Genomic DNA, 17,996 nt, shown 5'->3' on the forward strand with positions numbered 1-17,996 from the left:
TTAAACATAAAAAATTTAAAAAGAAAACTAAAAAAACGGGTTAAAAGATAGGTGACGAGTTGACCCGACAAACTAACAGACTAGACGAACTAAATTACAGCAGGTTGACAAGTCAAAAATTTCATTCCAGCTTACCATTTTCTTAACAAGCTGACCGACCGATAGACCTGACCTACTTATTTGTAAGTGAAAATGTTTTGGAGTGTCAACTTATTTTTTAAATGTTTTTCTTTATAATAATAATATTTGAATTTAGATTATATACCCTCTCATCTATATTTTTAAAATACTTGGAATATATAGTCATGTTTCTATATTGTATTGTTTCTATGACTCAAAATTAAAAAAGTAAAAAGTACAACACACATATTCACAAAAAAAAAAATCTAAGAAGAGATTATTATCGTACATTTTCATAAACAAAAGTCTAAGAAGAGATTATTTATTGATATGGAGAATAAAAAAATCTATTTAGAGAAATTAGAAATATATTAAGACAGCATTTTATTTTCCAATACCATATTCACATTTGATGTTTTATTAAGCAATATTTCCTATTTCCCACCAGCATACATTCAATTTATATGACTGAACTAAACTTATCAATTTCTACTGCTATTTTCATGCCTGTTATATTATAAAATAATTAATTTTCTAATTTGCAATTTGTTCCACACATTATGTTTTTCATTGAATAACAAAATACGAAATCATAGGTACCTGTAATTTTTTAGTTTCTGAGTAAAAGAACATAAAATCTCTGTTATGTTTAAAATAGATTGCTAAAAAGAACAATGTGTTCCGAGTCATTTTTGTATGTAGTGCATTACACAATCTATCATGAGTTACTGGTGTTAAATGTGAGAAAAAAACTATATGTTTGTGCGCATATATCAAACATTCTTGAAACACTTACACGTAAACAAATAACTCTTTAATTAACTCATGTACATACAAATTTTATACAATAACCAGTAAACAATTTTATTTTAATACTGGATATTTAGTCATTAATATTATAATAAATCAATTTCACTTAAGTGGTAGTTAACGAACTCAACCCAGTAAAAGAACAAAAGTTAATAGAAACTAACTTATGTAAAATGAAAGTTTGTGAACAAATTTCCAAAAAGTATAAAAATATAATTATTACACTCTTAAACTTTTTTTAAAATATATAATGAACTAAAGAAAGCATACTGAAAAATAAATAGCACCCTTTAGAAATTTTTGTATGCATTCTCACAAGAACACATTGTTTTTACGGAATACGTTTTTTTCTTGTTTATTTAATTATTTGTCACATCCAAATCTGAAATTAAATACAATAAACTTTTATATATAGCAATCGAATTACTGGTACCTATCTTTATCTCTTTGTATTGATAAGTACTCTCCGCACCTCCTCTTGTTAACTTTCCGGCATCCATAGTCTAATGAATAAGCAATTTTCTTGTAGAGATGATAATATACCGAGTCAGGTATAGATAATATTTATTTACAATCCGACCAATAATAAAAGAATAATTTGTTGCTATTCATATTTGTTTAAAAAATATTTATAAATTTTTTAAAATTTGTGGATATTTAGATGTTCATGAATATTTAAAAAAGAAATATAAATTTTATTTTTAATTTTTTCATATTAAAATGAATATTAAAATATTAACTATTCAAGGTTTAATTACTCTTTTCATTTCTGATTTTGTCCAAAATTTTCAAGTTGGTCATCCTGTTGTTTTAAGTTTTAATTTGGTCATGGTTTTTTAAAAAATTAATGCAATTTGACCTTTTTTGTTAATTTTTTTAAAGCGAATCAATTATTTTTTTATCAAAATTGATATTATAATTATGTTAATTACATTAATAAAGTAAATCATCCTTATTAATAATTTCAATTTTCATGAAAAGTCTTTGATCCATTTCAAGAAATTTAATAAAACGAACCAAATTGCACCGATTTTTTACAAATCGAAACCAAATTGAAACTTAAAAAAACTGAAGAATTAATTTGACATTTTTAGACAAAAACAGGGACCAAAAGAGTAATTAAACCTAAATTCAAATATAAAATTATAAAATAATTTTATAACAATTTAAAATAAATATATTTATTTAAAATTTTACAATTCAATTTACAAAGTTATTATTTTTAAACCAACTCTAACATTTGTCTATAAATTATTAATATATAAATATTTGAAATAATATTTAAATAAAGTTCGATGTAAAATAAAAATTTAATTTTGTTATTTAGATAACGGGTAAATTTTGTCTCAATTTAGATAAAGATGAAATTGTTTCAGTTTTAAAAAATTTGGGACCAAGAGTGAGACAAAATAACAAAGACAATGACTAAATTCAGAAATTTCACATTCAATAGTAACACTAGCACTATCACATCACATTGTCTCTGGCACACCATCAGCTTGACACATCACAATTTTTATTTATTTTTTTAAACAAAATTATAAAAGAAATGAAAATTAAAAAAGAAAAAAGAACTGCATGCTAAGATGTGGCACATAGTTAACTCTACTACTGCTAACAAAAATGACCTAATTACAACAAAATTTTCAAAATAAACACTAATTGAGATAAAAAAAAAGAATAAAAGAAAAGGAGATGACCTATTTAAGATTTTCCTACTAAAATGGAAACCAATGATTTAATCTATATTTTAAGTTAAATTTGTAATTTAAAATTATAATTTATATATTTAAAAAAGGAAAATGAATTTTTGACTACTAAATTACAATTTTTTCTTACAATTTTAAGTGTGATTTCCATTTTCCATCTTTTTGACTACTCAAAAGATGTAACCTCATGTTATAAATTTAATAATCCATAATATATATATATATACTAGCAGAAACACAGGCACTATCGCGTGTCTGTATGTATAATTTTTTAGATATACGTGATATTATATTAGTAGGTGATAATATTGTAATGTTATTAAGTTAATATATAAACTAAAATTATATTTATTAAAAATAAAGTGAAATATATAAAAACAAATAAAAGAATAATCATTGATAAATAAAGAAGAAGTAGAAATAGCCGATTTTATAAAAAACTTGAAAAAATAACGGTCAATTTTTAAAAATTTAATAAATTATTATATTTGAAGGGTAAAATTGGTATTTTAAAATGTGGACACAAAAAAGAATTCTTTATATATTATTTTATATATATATATATATATATATATATATATATATATATATATATATATATATATATATATATATATATATTTAGATGTATTCTTCATGATACACACAGCAGTTCTTAAAATCTGGAGCAGTTAAATGCATCACGTCAGAAGTTGATTGGATCGGAGGGTTTACCAAAAGGGGGAAACAGTGTCTGAACCGGCATAAACAAGACAACCCGTTTAGGGTTCAAGGATTGAAGTGACCGGAATTTGAAGCATAGAACTGGTGATTCATGTGTTACAGATTTATGAAATATTGTACTGGTTAGTGACAGTAGCAATTGAATAATCAGCAATGGCGAAAGCAGTGATCGGAGAAGAAACGCGACTCAAATTGGCGGAGGATCGTCTCAGCCAATCCGCACTTCCATCTGAGGCACATTCTCCAATGCATCTCCGTCACACTCTCACTCTCCCAAATACCTATCTAACTAACTACCACTCCGATTTTACTTTCAGGTGGGTCTTATAATTGGCAAGTTCAGCTCCGCTTTGGGCCGGGCCTTCCTCTTCGATTTGGTTCCCACCCCACTCAACGATTCCGGTGAACCCGCCTGTGCTCTCACCGAGCCTGACAAGAAGAAGGGTCCGAAGCCCAAATCCAAATCTGAGCCCGCCGATTCCTCTTCCCTGTTCATCGACAAGGACTGGGTCGCCGAACATGCACGCCAGGTTTCTAGAATGCTCGTCGGTGGCATGAATGTCGTGGGCCTATACGTTTGGGTCAGCGATGCCGCGTTCAAGAATTCCACCATAATGCTTTGCCAGGTATGTTAACAATTATCACTGCTTAATCCAATCGTATTTGACTTCGTGATTAACTATGTATGTGTTGTCTTGTAGACAGTGAAGGGTGTTGCTGACGCAGCGCCGGTTTTGGAGGGTGATTGGGATGAGAGACTGCTTCTTCATATTTGTTATAGTCCTAGAAGGTAACCCTAATACTAATAATTGTTCCATTTTGTATTATTATTTTAGTTTATGATGTGATGCTCAGATGTTGTTATTAGTGTAGGTGGAGTTGTAGAAACTGTTCATTGTCTTCGAATATTACATCAAGTAGTTTGCGACCTTGTGATTTTAAAATGGGGAAGGTCTTAACTTCCCTACAGACGTACAAGTGCATGTACAATTTCAACATCAGGTAACTTCCTGGAAATTTGTGCAATTCATAGATTATCGGCTGAATCTGTTGGTAATTTGAGTAATTGGATATGATGTATTCTGTTATATCCTGCAAGGTTACCCATTTTACGTGACAGTGGATCGAAGTTCCAGACATTGAGTGATATTCTTCGTCATGTGATATCTGTTCATGCCAAAGAGCTTACAGGTGCAAAGGCCTTGATTGACGGTAAATTGGTAACTACACGATTACCTGTTTTTCTCTTCAGCCTCTTTCTTCTAATTTCCGGTTACTGTTTATGTTTGGTGAACTTTATTCAGAAGTAAGAAGCAATTTGGGTCCCAATTTGTTGAAAAAAATCCAGTTTCTTTAAGTAGCAGAATTTAATTCGCTGCTTGTACTGTGTTTGCCTCCCACAATATTGTTTTCATTGTGGTACAGTGGCTCTCAGCACTGAATATTACACGGTTCAAGATAGTTTCTGCATCAGAGTTTGTTTGAGTTGGACATTGAATTAATGTAACATTTTGATGTTGCTCTCCTAAAAATTCCTTGGTGAAATACTGAAACTGTATTCTGCTAGACTGTTGATGTTGAAGTCAGATGAAAGCTTTTATAATTAGATTATGGACAAGTATTCTCATTTGCTTCATTATTTATGTTGAGGATTTACAACAGTAAGAAATATGGTCAAATTATAATATATAAGTGCAAATCTCATTTTCCAAACGTATTTTATGAGATTGAGTTAGACTTAAAATTCACATTCTAAGATGGTAGCAGAGTTTATCCTAGAAGGTTTATTGGGCTATCGTCTCACTCACTATCATACCACATACAAATATTTAGGCTCACGCTTGAGATGTCCAATCTTTGGTTTGGTATAAGGAGATGTGTTGAAGATCTTACATCAACTAGAGATATGATTAAACTATAGTATATAAGTGAGTGTAAACCTTACATTTCAAACGACTCTTATGAGATTGATAAACTTGAAATCAACTTTTTAAGAATATGTTATGATGTAGGATTTAGAAATTGATTGTTGACTCACTTTTTTTTTTTATAGTATGTTACTAGATCTGTGGTATCTAGAACAAATTATGTTAATAAATGTTGAAGATATTCATAACCAGAACCTGACTACAATACTTAAGCTGATATATTATTTGGCAAATGTATCATCAGTGCTGCCCATGAAGTTTGATCTTCATGCTCTCTTAATACAACTGTTACAGTAACAATGCAATTTGTTAGAGATATACCGATTCGTTTGTAGTGACAGAAACCGTGGTAGAGTATTAGAAAACCAATTATGGAATGTAGAGTATATTTAAATTATAACAACATGTTTACCTTCATACTAACAGAAGTAGAAAAGCCATGGGGTGGGGGCATGCTCAAGATTCAACAAACAAGCCAAAAAACTAATTCAAATGTGATCATGACAAGTACATAAGCATAGAGGGGTCAAAAAAAATTCAAACAAATGAGTGAACCCAACTCTTCATGGGTTTGAGTTGAGACAGTTAGGTTAAAAAGAATATAGTTTTTCTTAAATGTGGGTCAAAGGCTCATAGGCATGTACTGCTTGTATTTTGGGTTGATTACCCCAAACTATTTTTTGATTACAATTTGTAGAAAATCCTTATCATTTAATTATTTATAAGAAATTCATTTCTATTTTAGGTTGTTGAGAGCGAGTCATATTCATCTGATGGTGTGCATGAAGTCGAATTGCTTATACCATTTCTGAACAATAGATCTATTGAAGGTATGTTTGCCTGCTGCGTTTTCATATAAATATTCTGATTATTATTGTTGTTGTTATTCTGTTGTTTTAAAACTTCATTTTCTAATATTGACAGTTAATATTTTGTAAAGCATGCAGCCAAGGGGATGTTGTTGGTCTTCTTTCATTTAGTGGCTTGATATGTTCTTTTGCATATCTAAATTCAAAAGAGCCAATATCACAAGCCGTCACTGATATAAAGGTGAGTCAATAATTATACATACATACATATATATATATATATATATATATATATATATATATATATATATATATTCATTCTGTTCATGAGTTTATGGTCAAACTTTTGTCCTTTTATTCAAGGGTTGTCTTAGAATTGACAATTGTTTGGAAACATCTACCTATCCTAAAATATGATTTCTTGATCCCCCAGTTCTTGTGTGTAATAAAGAAAATGAAAGTTCCCCCACCATCAACTTTCCTGATTTGTCTTGTATTGTCATGGATTACAATTCTGTGTGTAGGGAGATATTATCAAGAGTCTGCAAAGTAGATTGGATATAATCTGTGATGAGGTAGACGCTGACTCTGGTAACAATCATGATGAAGCAAGCAATGAAATATCAGTTGAAAAGCCTGTTCCCCAACTAGTGTTACACACATTGAGGTAGGTAACTTGTAAGAATGGTACAGTACTCATTGATATACAATATTTTGCTTGTGCTTCTTCCTGATGTGATGTCATCTTACAAGGTTATTGCTTTTTGTATACATATACCTGATTCTTACTCACTGGAGTTCTCTTGTTAAGTTCATTTTATTACACTGTGGGATCAATCATTTATGTTGGGTTGTTTCAAACACTCGCAGTGAAAGCAGTGATCCAGTGCATGAAGCTTCTGTCTTGTGGGGGTCTGGGGAGGGTAGATGTATGCTGTCTTAAGGGATTTTATGCCACATTGACACTTAAATGAATCGTCGATCAGCATTTTTTGTATATTCATTATAAAGTTTATGTTGATGCATACATAGAGTAAATCTATGACCTAAATGTGTATAATCGGAAAATCACATTCTAGATTTTGCCGCCATAAACATCTAAAAGTGATAATCATGTCAATACACAGATTAAATTGATGCATTTTTGTTATTTTGGCTTACTGTGCTCTGGTTTGTTTGATTAATTAAGCGTATTATATGTTTTTTTGGCAGAAAAGGATGTAGTCTTCCATTTCCTAAAAGAGTCTTTGCACCTTGGTTAGCAGGGGTTTATGTGTGTGATTATTTGCAACCTTCTGAGACTGTCGAGGTATGTTCCATTTCTGTACGGAAATAATAGATCTGGTGTCTAAATTTGTTTCCATGCGTGATTTTGTTTGAAGAGCAGCTATTCTCTGTTTTGCATCATGGTATTGTTGCAGAAAAAGATGTATTTGTTTAAGAATTTTGAACTGATCCTTAAACATGTGCATAAAGAGACATTGTTGTCTTGACAATATCAATAATTTATTGATTCTAGAATACTTCTGTCAGAAATAAAGCACCAGGTCATACCTCGATTCGAGCACTTGGGTCATACCTTCAACAATAATCTAATCAATCAAAGTATAATCTGTTGCAGTGCAAATAAAGAATGCATGTATTTGTGTACGGCTTGAATTGAGGAGCATGCATTACATTACATGATTTAGTGTTCCGATAACACCATAATTGCGGAAGGCAAAGTAATATGATAATGACGTTACGTGTCATTTATTATGAACTTGATCTTTTATTTTTATTTCTTCTTTCTTACTACTATTTTTTAAATATTAGTCCTGACTTGTGATTATCATTCCTTAGGTTTTTAAGGACCACTGCATGGAGTTATTATCCATGAAAGCTCCAATGGATGTCTCTACAATTTTGGAGCCAGAAAAAGAAGTTCTATCTTTCAAAACTAAATCTTTCTTTGACCTGGCAGTGCCCTCCAATTCAGAAATTCATGTCATGGAAGGCAAGAGCAAAGTTGATGGTGGAGGAGAGAGTTCAAATAGTAAAAGTGTGAAGCCCGGTCACATTAATGTTGTCGTCGCCGGTCTTATCCTTCTCTTATCTGTGTTAGTTGGTTTTGTGCTATTCTTTCTGAAAGGTTGAGGGTTTTATTCTAGGATTTTGTGTTACTTTACAAAATTGCACAGTGGCTGACAACAATTTACACTTGGAAATCATACATCGGCAGATTTGAAAAATAATTATTTATCGGCATCTAAGTAAGGTCAATAGGGGGGTTGTGACGCTCTTCATATGTTATCAACTCAGAACTTGACTCAGTTCTAAGGGTTATAAAATTATAAGTTGCAAGTTCTATTAAGAAACATTTCAAATTAGTTTGCTTGAATATGTTAAATATAATTAAATGGAAAAGTTTTATCTTTTGTTTTAGAAATAGAGACTGGTCAATTCTCCTGCATAACTTTTATAGAGTGAATGTTGACATGCCTAAAAGATTGACATGCCCTCAAATGTCAATTTAGGTTCGTGGTGTAGTGATTTCACATTACAAGTTTTAAAGAGATTAAACTGAACTTTACATTTAAATTTTTGTATGGTTAGAGATATCTGAAATGGGATATCTATACATTTAAAGAGGTTTAAATTGGAATTTTGAATTTCATAGGCATTGAAATATTGGTATTTATGTTTCTCATTTTTCTTAAATAAGGGGAGATTAAAAATTTTCAAAATTTTTTTTGAGAGTAAGAAATGACGGTTTTGAATACTAATGAACTAGTTTTGACTTTCAAGTGTAAGGAGAATAAAAAATAAATAAGGTAAAACATTAAGTTATGTTCTATAAGTTAAAACATTAAGTTGTGTTCTATTCATTAAAAGGACATGTAATTTTCTAATCTAAAAATACACAAAATTATATTAAACAAAATACAATCACGTTCGACCTATTTCAACAATATAAAATAATATATGTTAGTAATTTATATTAAAATATAGAGAAATATGATTAAAATATTAGTATATTAAATTGTTAAGTATTTATAATTTTTAAGATATTAACATATTATATTAAAATATAGAGAAATATGATTAAAATATTAGTATATTAAATTGTTAAGTATTTATAATTTTTAAGATGTTAACATATTTTCTTAAAAAATTATAAGAAACTAATATTCTATCATTAATAACTAACTAAACTATATTATTTTACAGTACTAGTGAAAATATATATGCCTTCACTTTTATTTTATTATTATTATTATTATTATTATTATTATAAATATAAATACATTATGAAATTTATAAAAATGAATTCATAAAAATTAATTATAAAATAAATATTTTTATAATTTTAATATAAGTATTTTTTTTGTTAAAAGAATTAATTACATTAAAAAACAATTAAAAAATCTAAAGAATAAAATAATTCAGGCTTAATTATGTTTTGGATCTCTAATAAATTAGAAAATTTCCAGTTTAGTGCTTATTAAATTTTTGTAATTTATTGAGTCATTGAAATTTTAAAACTTTTCAATTGAGTCTCTAAAATTCTATTTTTTTATTATCTATTATCTGCATTTTCTCTGTTTAAATACTTAAATATCATCACATAAAACATCGTTACAAACTATCACAATGTCAAAGATCTCTCAAGAATTTGCTTATGTATTTACGTAAAATATTTTTGAAGCTAATAAAAATTATAAATATATGTTATATGCCGCTCATAGTTTTTTTTATTTTTTATTATTATTATTCATGTGTTAGGCTCGTCCACGTGACACTAGTAGTTCTATATGTCAAAGTTAGTACACGTAATAATGATAGCATCAAATATCTTCGTTTTATATTCAGTTTCTCTATATATTTATCCTTTTTTATTTAATTCTGTTTCAACCGTAGTAAAATTAAGTAATTTTGTTCCTTTCTCCAAATTAATACCATTTTATTTGTATAGTTCGGTTCAAAAATTCATAAAAGTTCAATTTAAAGTTAAGATATATAGTCTTAAAGCTATTATTAGCAATTAAATATAATAATATAAATGACAGTTTGAGAGTATTTAATAGATATTTTGTTATTGGTTACAAAAATAATAAAGGAAATGCATGAGTTTAATTTTCAATATTATATTATTTATGGTTCATAAATTAATATAAAAGTAATTTATAATTTTATTGTAATTATTAATTTCACATATGGTTTTTATTCACATATTAATTTTAAATATGGATATAGTATATTATATAGAGAATATTTTTCTTATTAAGATAGATATTTCAAGAAATCTTAACTGGAATTTAAATGTTAACTTACGGTACATCATATAAAAATCCTGTCAAAAAAAGTAGAATTGATTAAGATTATTATATTAAAATTGACCTAAAGCAGAAAGAAAACAATATCTCATTGATATAAAGTTAATTTGAAAAGAAAAAAACTACCTTTCTAAAGAGCCATAGTTCTGCAGTTGAGAAAAGCATAACAAAGATGAAAACTGGTGACAGCAAACGAAAGAAGACGAAGATTGATTCCCCTCTTTCTGTAGACGTTAACGAGGACTTGGTGAAAGAAATTCTGTTGAAGCTACCCACCAAATCTGTGTTAAGTTTCAAAGGCTTATCAAAGTCATGGTTCTCTCTAATATCCGATCCTGAATTTGCAAGAAGACATTTTGACGCTGCAGTTGCACCCACCTACAAGCTTTTAAATATAGTTAAGGATTGTGCAGTTTATTGTGCAGACAAAGAATCAGCACTTTGTGATGATGATTCGTGGCATGCAGTGTCCAATATTAGTGGCTTTCATTGGTATGTAAACTGCATATCCGTGGCAGGCTCCTGCAGGGGATTTGTTCTCCTACAATATTTGTTGCATGATTTTGTGTTGTGGAATCCGTTAACTGGTGTACAGAAAGAAATTCACCAGAAACGTGGCACATGGACTCGACATCATCTATCTGGAATGGGATATGATCCAGTGGATGATGACATTGTGCTGGTCACTATAATCCTAAGAATTCATGATGGTAATCATATGTTGCTTCGTTATTTCTCTTTGAGGAATAATTGTTGGACTTCTGTTAAGTATGATGTTTCTTATGTTGCACCTTATTTTGGAGCCGAACTCAGACATGGACAGTTATGGAATGAGACTCTCTACTGGATTGTTAAGTCTGCTGATGATCTTAGAAATGTAATGATTGCATTTGATGTGAGGGAGAAAAGATTATTAGAGATTACATTGCCTCATCACTTAGCCAATCTTCCAAATGGATCTGACATATACCATTTGAAGGTAATGGGAGAATATCTGTATTTGTGCTTGGTGGTGCGTAACCACCCGTATCAACTGATTGAAATATGGTCAGTGAAAGAATGCAAACAAGAAACTGTTTGGACCAAAACATTTGATTTTTCCTTCTATTTTAGACCTTCTCTGAATCTTATTTTCCCCGTATGCTTCACAGAAAATGGGGAAATTTTGGCATTTTGTAACAACAACACGTTAGTGAAAATCGACGAGAAAGGTAAGCTTAGATATGGGAACCAAAATAACAGTAGACTTCATTTCTTACGTTGTGTTATGTATAGAGAGAGTTTTCTACCACTTCCTGGTGATGAGGCTGAGCCTGAAGATTGATTTGTTGGAACTGTTAGTGAGTATCCAGATAGAACAATTGATGTGATACTTTCTTCAGGTAATTAGGGTTAGTGTATTCTATTTAATTTCTTTATTTATTTTTTTCTTTTGCTGATATTGCCGATGTACTTGGCTTGGCCAAATGTTCTTTAAAATTCAGAATATAATGTTGGTTATTGTTTGTTAATGCCCATCATTAAATTTCTTCTGCACAATAGTTAGTTTAAGCTTTATAAGCTTTTGGCACGTAATGTTATTATGTACATATACCCGAAAGATCTCTTTGCAATCAATGACTAAATGTTTTCCAATTAATTCTGAATACATGGGTATGGTTTTCAACGGTTCGGCCTTGGATTGTTTGTTGCATTGCATCTTATTGTCAGTATGCAATTCTAATTTAATTATTGTTAAAACATTTTTAGATTTAAAAAATGTTATATTAAACTAAAATTAATAGTCTATGATGCATCGATACTTTAATTGTCCGACATGTGTCCGTATATGATATTTTAGGATATTTTACCTTACCAATACATATTCATGAAGTATCTAATTTATAAATGAGTAATACTTTTATCATGACAATAATTTATAACTTTTTATGTTGACAACTTTGATATATATGATTTTAATTTGAATTCACACGATATCAATAATGTATTTATCATATTTTTTACAATTATTGAATACTTTCTAATATGCATACATCATGTGTTGTATCTGTTATTTTCAAAATAAACGTATAGATATATTAAATATGTATCATATTTGATACACGTATCGTATTTGTACATCATAATATTCTTTGCTTTCATCATCGTAGTAATCTTCAATTTTATTCAAATAAATAAAAAATATTATGTTATATGAATAATAGGATATAAATTTTATAGTTAGCTTAATTCCTTTGTCTAACCTTAATTAATTTTGGTCAGAATCATATCTAAAATTTAATTTTAAATAAAATACATAATTTTAATTAACTTATAAATTTAATTAAAATATATATTTTTAATTATTTTTTTTGTTATTTAATATATTTTTAATTAAAGAAATAAAAATTATTTATTATTTTACAATGATTACAATAATTTATTATATTAATTAAAAAATATCATATTTTTCAATTCTTAAAAGAAAATAAAATAATACCTACAAACAAGTAAGATTTTAACTAAAACAATAAAAAATATTCATTATTTTATAATAATTACAATATCTTATTATATTAACTAAAAAATCTTATATTTTTAAACTTCTAAAAGTCAAGTAAGATATTATTATATCAATGAAAAAACTAATCAACAAAAAGTTAAATATAAAAATAAAATTCTGAATGTAATAAAAACTTAAATACAAAGTTTACGAGACATTTAATTATGTTTTATTTTCAATATTATATCGTTCATGATTTATAAATTCGGTGGCAGTGAAAGGAAGAAGACGAAGACTGGTGACAGAAAAAGTGAGAAGATGAAGACTAATTCTCCTCCTTTCATACACGAGGAGTTGATGGAAGAAATTCTGTTGAAGCTACTCACGAAATCTGTGTTGCGTTTCAAATGCTTATCCAAGAAATGGTTCTCTCGAATCTCTGATCCCCAATTTGCAAGAAGACATTTTGATGCTGCAGTTGCACCCACCTACAAGCTTTTAAATCTAGTTAAGGGTTCCGATGAAGCTTATTGTGTAGACATAGAATCAGCGCTTTGTGCAGATTCCTGGCATGCAGTGTCCAATTTCAGTGTTCCTTCAAGTTTATCCGTGGCAGGTTCTTGTAGAGGATTTCTTCTCTTACAAATTTATTTCCAGAATTTTGTGGTGTGGAATCCGTCTACGGGTATTCAGAAACAAATCCTCCGAAACACTTGTGTTCAATATGATCTATGTGGAATGGGTTATGACCCAGTGGATGATGACATTGTGGTGGTGACCGTAACCCTAAAGGGTGGGAGGTATAATAATACACTGGTTCGTTATTTCTCCTTGAGAAAAAATTGTTGGAGTTCTGTTGAGTGTGGTATTTCTTATGCTCGACCTTACTTTGGATGCAATCTCAGACATGGACAGTTCTGGAATGGGGCTCTCTACTGGATTGTTGCTTCTGCAAATAGGCTTAGAAGTGTCGTTATTGCATTTGATGTGAGGGAAAAAAGATTATTGGAGATTCTATTACCAGATCATTTAGCCATTATTCAAATGGAATCTGACATATACCATTTGAAGGTAATGGGAGAATATCTGTATTTGTGCTTGGAATCGTGTAACCAGAATCTACGAATTGAAATATGGTCGATGAAAGAATACAAACAAGAGACTTTTTGGACCAAAACATTTGTTTTTCTTTTCAATTCTAGAGATCTTGTGAATCTTATTTTTCCCACATGCTTCACTAAAAATGGAGAAATCTTGGCATTGAGTAACAGCAACAGGTTAGTGAAAATCAATAAGAAAGGGAAGCTTAGATATTGGATGCATAGCATATCTGATATCCTAAGTTGTGATATGTATAGAGAGAGTTTTTTATCACTTCCCAGCAACTCAGGAGAAATTAAGTGAAGATGAACAACAAAAAATAAGAATTCATATAGAACAATGCGATAATTTCTCTATAAATAATTAGGGTTAGTATATGCTATTTTATTTAGCTTCTTTATCCTTTTCCTTTTGCTGATATTTGTTAATGCAGTGGCCAACATTGTCTAGTAACGAATAAATTTCTTTTGCACATAGTTGGTTTAATGTTTATAAGCCTTTTGGCACATGATTTTATGATATATTCGAAACATCCATTTGCAATGAATGAAAGAATAAATCATTTTCAACATCTTAGTTTATTTACCTGCATAATTTCTGAGCATTGGGTATGGTTTTGAAGGGGCCTTGTTTGTTGCATCATATTCCCACCACAAATATTTTCTTAGAAGTGAGAGATCATCTCTATCAAACTAAGTAATAGTATTCTTTGTTTTCCATCATTTGTACTAATCTTTAATTTTAATTCAAATAAATAAAAGTTATATTATATAAATAATAAGAATATTATTTATACTTTTTTAAATAATATTGAAAAGTTAAATAAATAATCTTTATAGTTAGTGAGCTTATGTAGCCTTAGTTTACTATTTCTCAGATTTTACTCATATCTAAAATTTAATTTCAAATAAAATAAATAAATTTTAATTAAATTTCAGTTACCTTATAAATTTAAATATTTTCAATTCAATGTATATTAATATGAAAACTGTTCATACACGTCACGATATCGTTATTTCATATGTTTTCAATTAAAAAAATAAAAACTATATATTATTTTACTAACTACAAATATCTTATAATATTAACTAAAACATTTCGTACTTTTCAAGTCATGGAAACAAAGATAACACTAAGATAATATAATTTTAATTAAAATAATATAAATTATATATACATTATGATAATTATAATATTTTATTATCTTAACTAAAAAATCTCAAAACAACATAACACCTAACAACAAGATATCAAATATATTACCGTATTAATAAAAAAAACTAATCAACGAAAAATTAAGTAATTTTTTTTGTGTGAATATAATAAAAACTTTATTAAAAATACAAAGTTTATGAGAATTTTAATTAAATAAAATAAATATAAGGATTTATTCACTGATTTTGAATTTATTCTTAAACACGACTAAAATTGTAACTTAGGGAAATCCATTCCACGCAAATAAATCATAAGAATTTGATAATGATTTTCAATATTATATTGTTTATGATTTATAAATTAATATAAAATTAATTTATAATTTTATTATAACTTTTCCCTTACCATATCATTTTTATTGAGATTAACTTTCAGTCTGGATATATATATATATATATATATATATATATATATATATATATATATATATATATATATATATATATATTATTTATGATTTATAAATTAATATAATTTTATTATAATGTTTCCCTTCCCATATCGTTTTTATTGAGAGATTAATTTTAAATCTGGATATAGTATATTATAATAAAGATAGTTTTCTTATTAATATAGATAGATATTTCATCGAATCTTAATTAGAATTTAAATGTTAATTTAGAGCACATTATACATTATGTAACGATTCTAACAAATAATTAAGGTTGATTAAGATTATTATATCAATATTGTTAAAATTATTTAAAAAAGAAATAAAACAATATCCTCATACTGATATATATTATAGATTATTAAGATATAAATTTGAAAAAGAAAAAAAGAAAAAAAAAACTACCTTTCTCATATATATACATATGTTTCACCATAAGAGTGGTGAATCTAATACTAACAAAGGTGAGGGCTGGTGGCAGAAAAAAAGGAATAAGACGAAGATGAGTGACAAAACGAGTGAGAAGATGAAGACTGATTCTCCTCCTTTTGTACACGAGGACTTGATAATAGAAATTCTGCTGAAGCTACCCACGAAATCTGTGTTACGTCTCAAATACTTATCCAAGTCATGGTTCTCTGTAATCTCCGATCCCCAATTTGCAAGAAGACATTTTGACGCTGCAGTTGCACCCACCTACAAGCTTTTGAATCTAGTTAATGGTTCCGTTGAAGCGTATTGTGTAGACATAGAATCAGTATTTTGTGAAGATTCATGGCATGCAGTGTCAGTGTCCGGTTTTAATATTCCTTCAAGTTTATGCGTGGTAGGTTCTTGTAGGGGATTTCTTCTCTTAGAATGGGAATGTCTCCTCTTAACATGTTTGCGATATTATTATGATTTTGATTTTGTGTTGTGGAATCCATCAACTGGTATGCATAAAGAAATTCACCGTGGCGCTTGTCCTACACATGATGTATCTGGAATGGGATATGACCCAGTGGATGATGACATTGTGCTGGTCACTGTAACCTTAAGAAAGAACAATAATGGGATGATTCGTTATTTCTGTTTGAGAACGAACTGTTGGACTTGTGTTGAGTGTGCTCTTCCGTATTCCACATGTAAGCTTAAGACGAAACATGGACAATTCTGGAATGGAGCTATCTACTGGATTCTTAAGTGTGCTGATGGGCTTAGACATGTCGTTATTGCATTTGATGTGAGGGAAAAAAGATTATCGGAGATTCCATTGCCGGAATATTTAGCCATCCTTCCGGTAGGATCCGACGTGTACTTTTTGAAGGTAGTGGAACATTTTCCTTTGTGCTTGGTGGTGCATAAGCATGCTTCACCGTTTGAAATATGGTCGATGAAAAATTACAAAGAAGAGACAGTTTGGACCAAAACATTTGTTTTTCTCTCCGATTTTACATTTTTTCTGAATCGCATTTTCCCCGTATGCTTCACAGAAAAGGAGGAAATTTTGGCATTCTTTCACAAAAACAAGTTAGTGAAAATCAATAAGAAAGGTGAGATTACATTTGGGAAGCAACATAGCATCCATTTTTATCTCCTACATTGTGGTATATATAGAGAGAGTTTTATACCCATCCCTGGCGGTGAATGTGAAGATTGAATTGTTGAAACTGTTGGAAGTGAATGTGATAATTTCTTCTAATTAATTAGGGTTAGTATATGCTATTTAGGTTTTTTATCTTTTTCCTTTTGTTGATATTGCAATGTACCGGTCACATGTTCTTTAAGATTCAGAATATAATGTTGGTTATTGAGTTGTTATTGGTAATCATTAAATTTCTTTTGCATTCTTTGAACAATAGTTGGTTTAATGTTTATAAGCCTTTTGACACATAATGTTATGATATACTCGAAACATCCATGTGCAATGAATGAATAAATCTTTTCTGAACATAACGTCTTAATTTATTTATCTGCTTAATTTCTGGGCATGAGACGAGATGCTCACAAGTTCGAAACAAAAATTATTATTATTTTATAGTGATTACAATATTTATTATATTAGTTAAAAAATCTCATTTTTCGATTCTTAAAAACAAATAAAATAACACCTACAAATAAGATAATATATTTTTAACTAAAAGAATAAAAATTATTCATTATTTTGCAATAACTACAATATCTTATTATATTAACTAAAAATATCATATTTTAAAACTTCTAAAAATAAGTAAGATAACACCTTAAAAACAAGTAAAATATGTTACCATATTAATAAAAAACTAATCAACGAAAAATTAAATATAAATATAAAATTCTGAATATAATAAAAACAATTAAAAATACAAAATTTATGAGATTTTTAATTAAATCAAATAAATATAAGCACTTGTTTTTAAATTTATTCTAAACA

The 17,996-nt window shown here is 28.7% G+C and overlaps 4 protein-coding genes across 4 annotated transcripts; all 4 read left to right on the forward strand.

Annotated features, from left to right (window-relative positions):
* Window positions 1-3,277: 3,277 nt before the first annotated feature.
* LOC114163061 (oxidoreductase, zinc-binding dehydrogenase family protein) lies at window positions 3,278-8,456 on the forward strand. Its single transcript, XM_028047123.2, has 10 exons — window positions 3,278-3,596; window positions 3,680-3,988; window positions 4,064-4,152; window positions 4,236-4,364; window positions 4,462-4,582; window positions 6,036-6,120; window positions 6,231-6,340; window positions 6,624-6,766; window positions 7,312-7,408; window positions 7,942-8,456. Exons 1-10 carry the CDS (start codon window positions 3,516-3,518, stop codon window positions 8,233-8,235), a joined length of 1,458 nt encoding a protein of 485 aa, XP_027902924.1. The 5' UTR covers window positions 3,278-3,515; the 3' UTR covers window positions 8,236-8,456.
* Window positions 8,457-10,587: 2,131 nt separating this feature from the next.
* On the forward strand, window positions 10,588-11,739 carry LOC114163694 (F-box protein CPR1-like). The gene has a single exon (XM_028047989.1). The coding sequence runs from the start codon at window positions 10,588-10,590 to the stop codon at window positions 11,737-11,739; it is 1,152 nt and encodes a 383-aa protein (XP_027903790.1).
* A 1,410-nt stretch (window positions 11,740-13,149) lies between these two features.
* LOC114163695 (F-box/kelch-repeat protein At3g06240-like) lies at window positions 13,150-14,301 on the forward strand. Its single transcript, XM_085666802.1, has one exon. It carries the CDS (start codon window positions 13,150-13,152, stop codon window positions 14,299-14,301), a length of 1,152 nt encoding a protein of 383 aa, XP_085522928.1.
* Window positions 14,302-16,106: 1,805 nt separating this feature from the next.
* LOC114163696 (F-box protein CPR1-like) lies at window positions 16,107-17,243 on the forward strand. Its single transcript, XM_028047991.1, has one exon. The coding sequence runs from the start codon at window positions 16,107-16,109 to the stop codon at window positions 17,241-17,243; it is 1,137 nt and encodes a 378-aa protein (XP_027903792.1).
* The last annotated feature ends 753 nt before the right edge of the window (window positions 17,244-17,996 follow it).

The sequence above is a fragment of the Vigna unguiculata genome, chromosome 9, assembly GCF_037176805.1.
Source record: "Vigna unguiculata cultivar grain cowpea cultivar isolate G323 ecotype 2 chromosome 9, ASM3717680v1, whole genome shotgun sequence".
Taxonomy (NCBI): Eukaryota; Viridiplantae; Streptophyta; class Magnoliopsida; order Fabales; family Fabaceae; genus Vigna; species Vigna unguiculata.

Coding starts and splice junctions, on each gene's coding strand:
- LOC114163694 (XM_028047989.1), top strand. CDS start 10,588: ATGAAAACTGGTGACAGCAAACGAAAGAAGACGAAGATTGATTCCCCT.
- LOC114163695 (XM_085666802.1), top strand. CDS start 13,150: ATGATTTATAAATTCGGTGGCAGTGAAAGGAAGAAGACGAAGACTGGT.
- LOC114163696 (XM_028047991.1), top strand. CDS start 16,107: ATGAGTGACAAAACGAGTGAGAAGATGAAGACTGATTCTCCTCCTTTT.
- LOC114163061 (XM_028047123.2), top strand. CDS start 3,516: ATGGCGAAAGCAGTGATCGGAGAAGAAACGCGACTCAAATTGGCGGAG. Junction 4,365..4,461: donor ATGTACAATTTCAACATCAG/GTAACTTCCTGG, acceptor ATATCCTGCAAG/GTTACCCATTTTACGTGACA. Junction 6,767..7,311: donor CTAGTGTTACACACATTGAG/GTAGGTAACTTG, acceptor TTTTTTTGGCAG/AAAAGGATGTAGTCTTCCAT.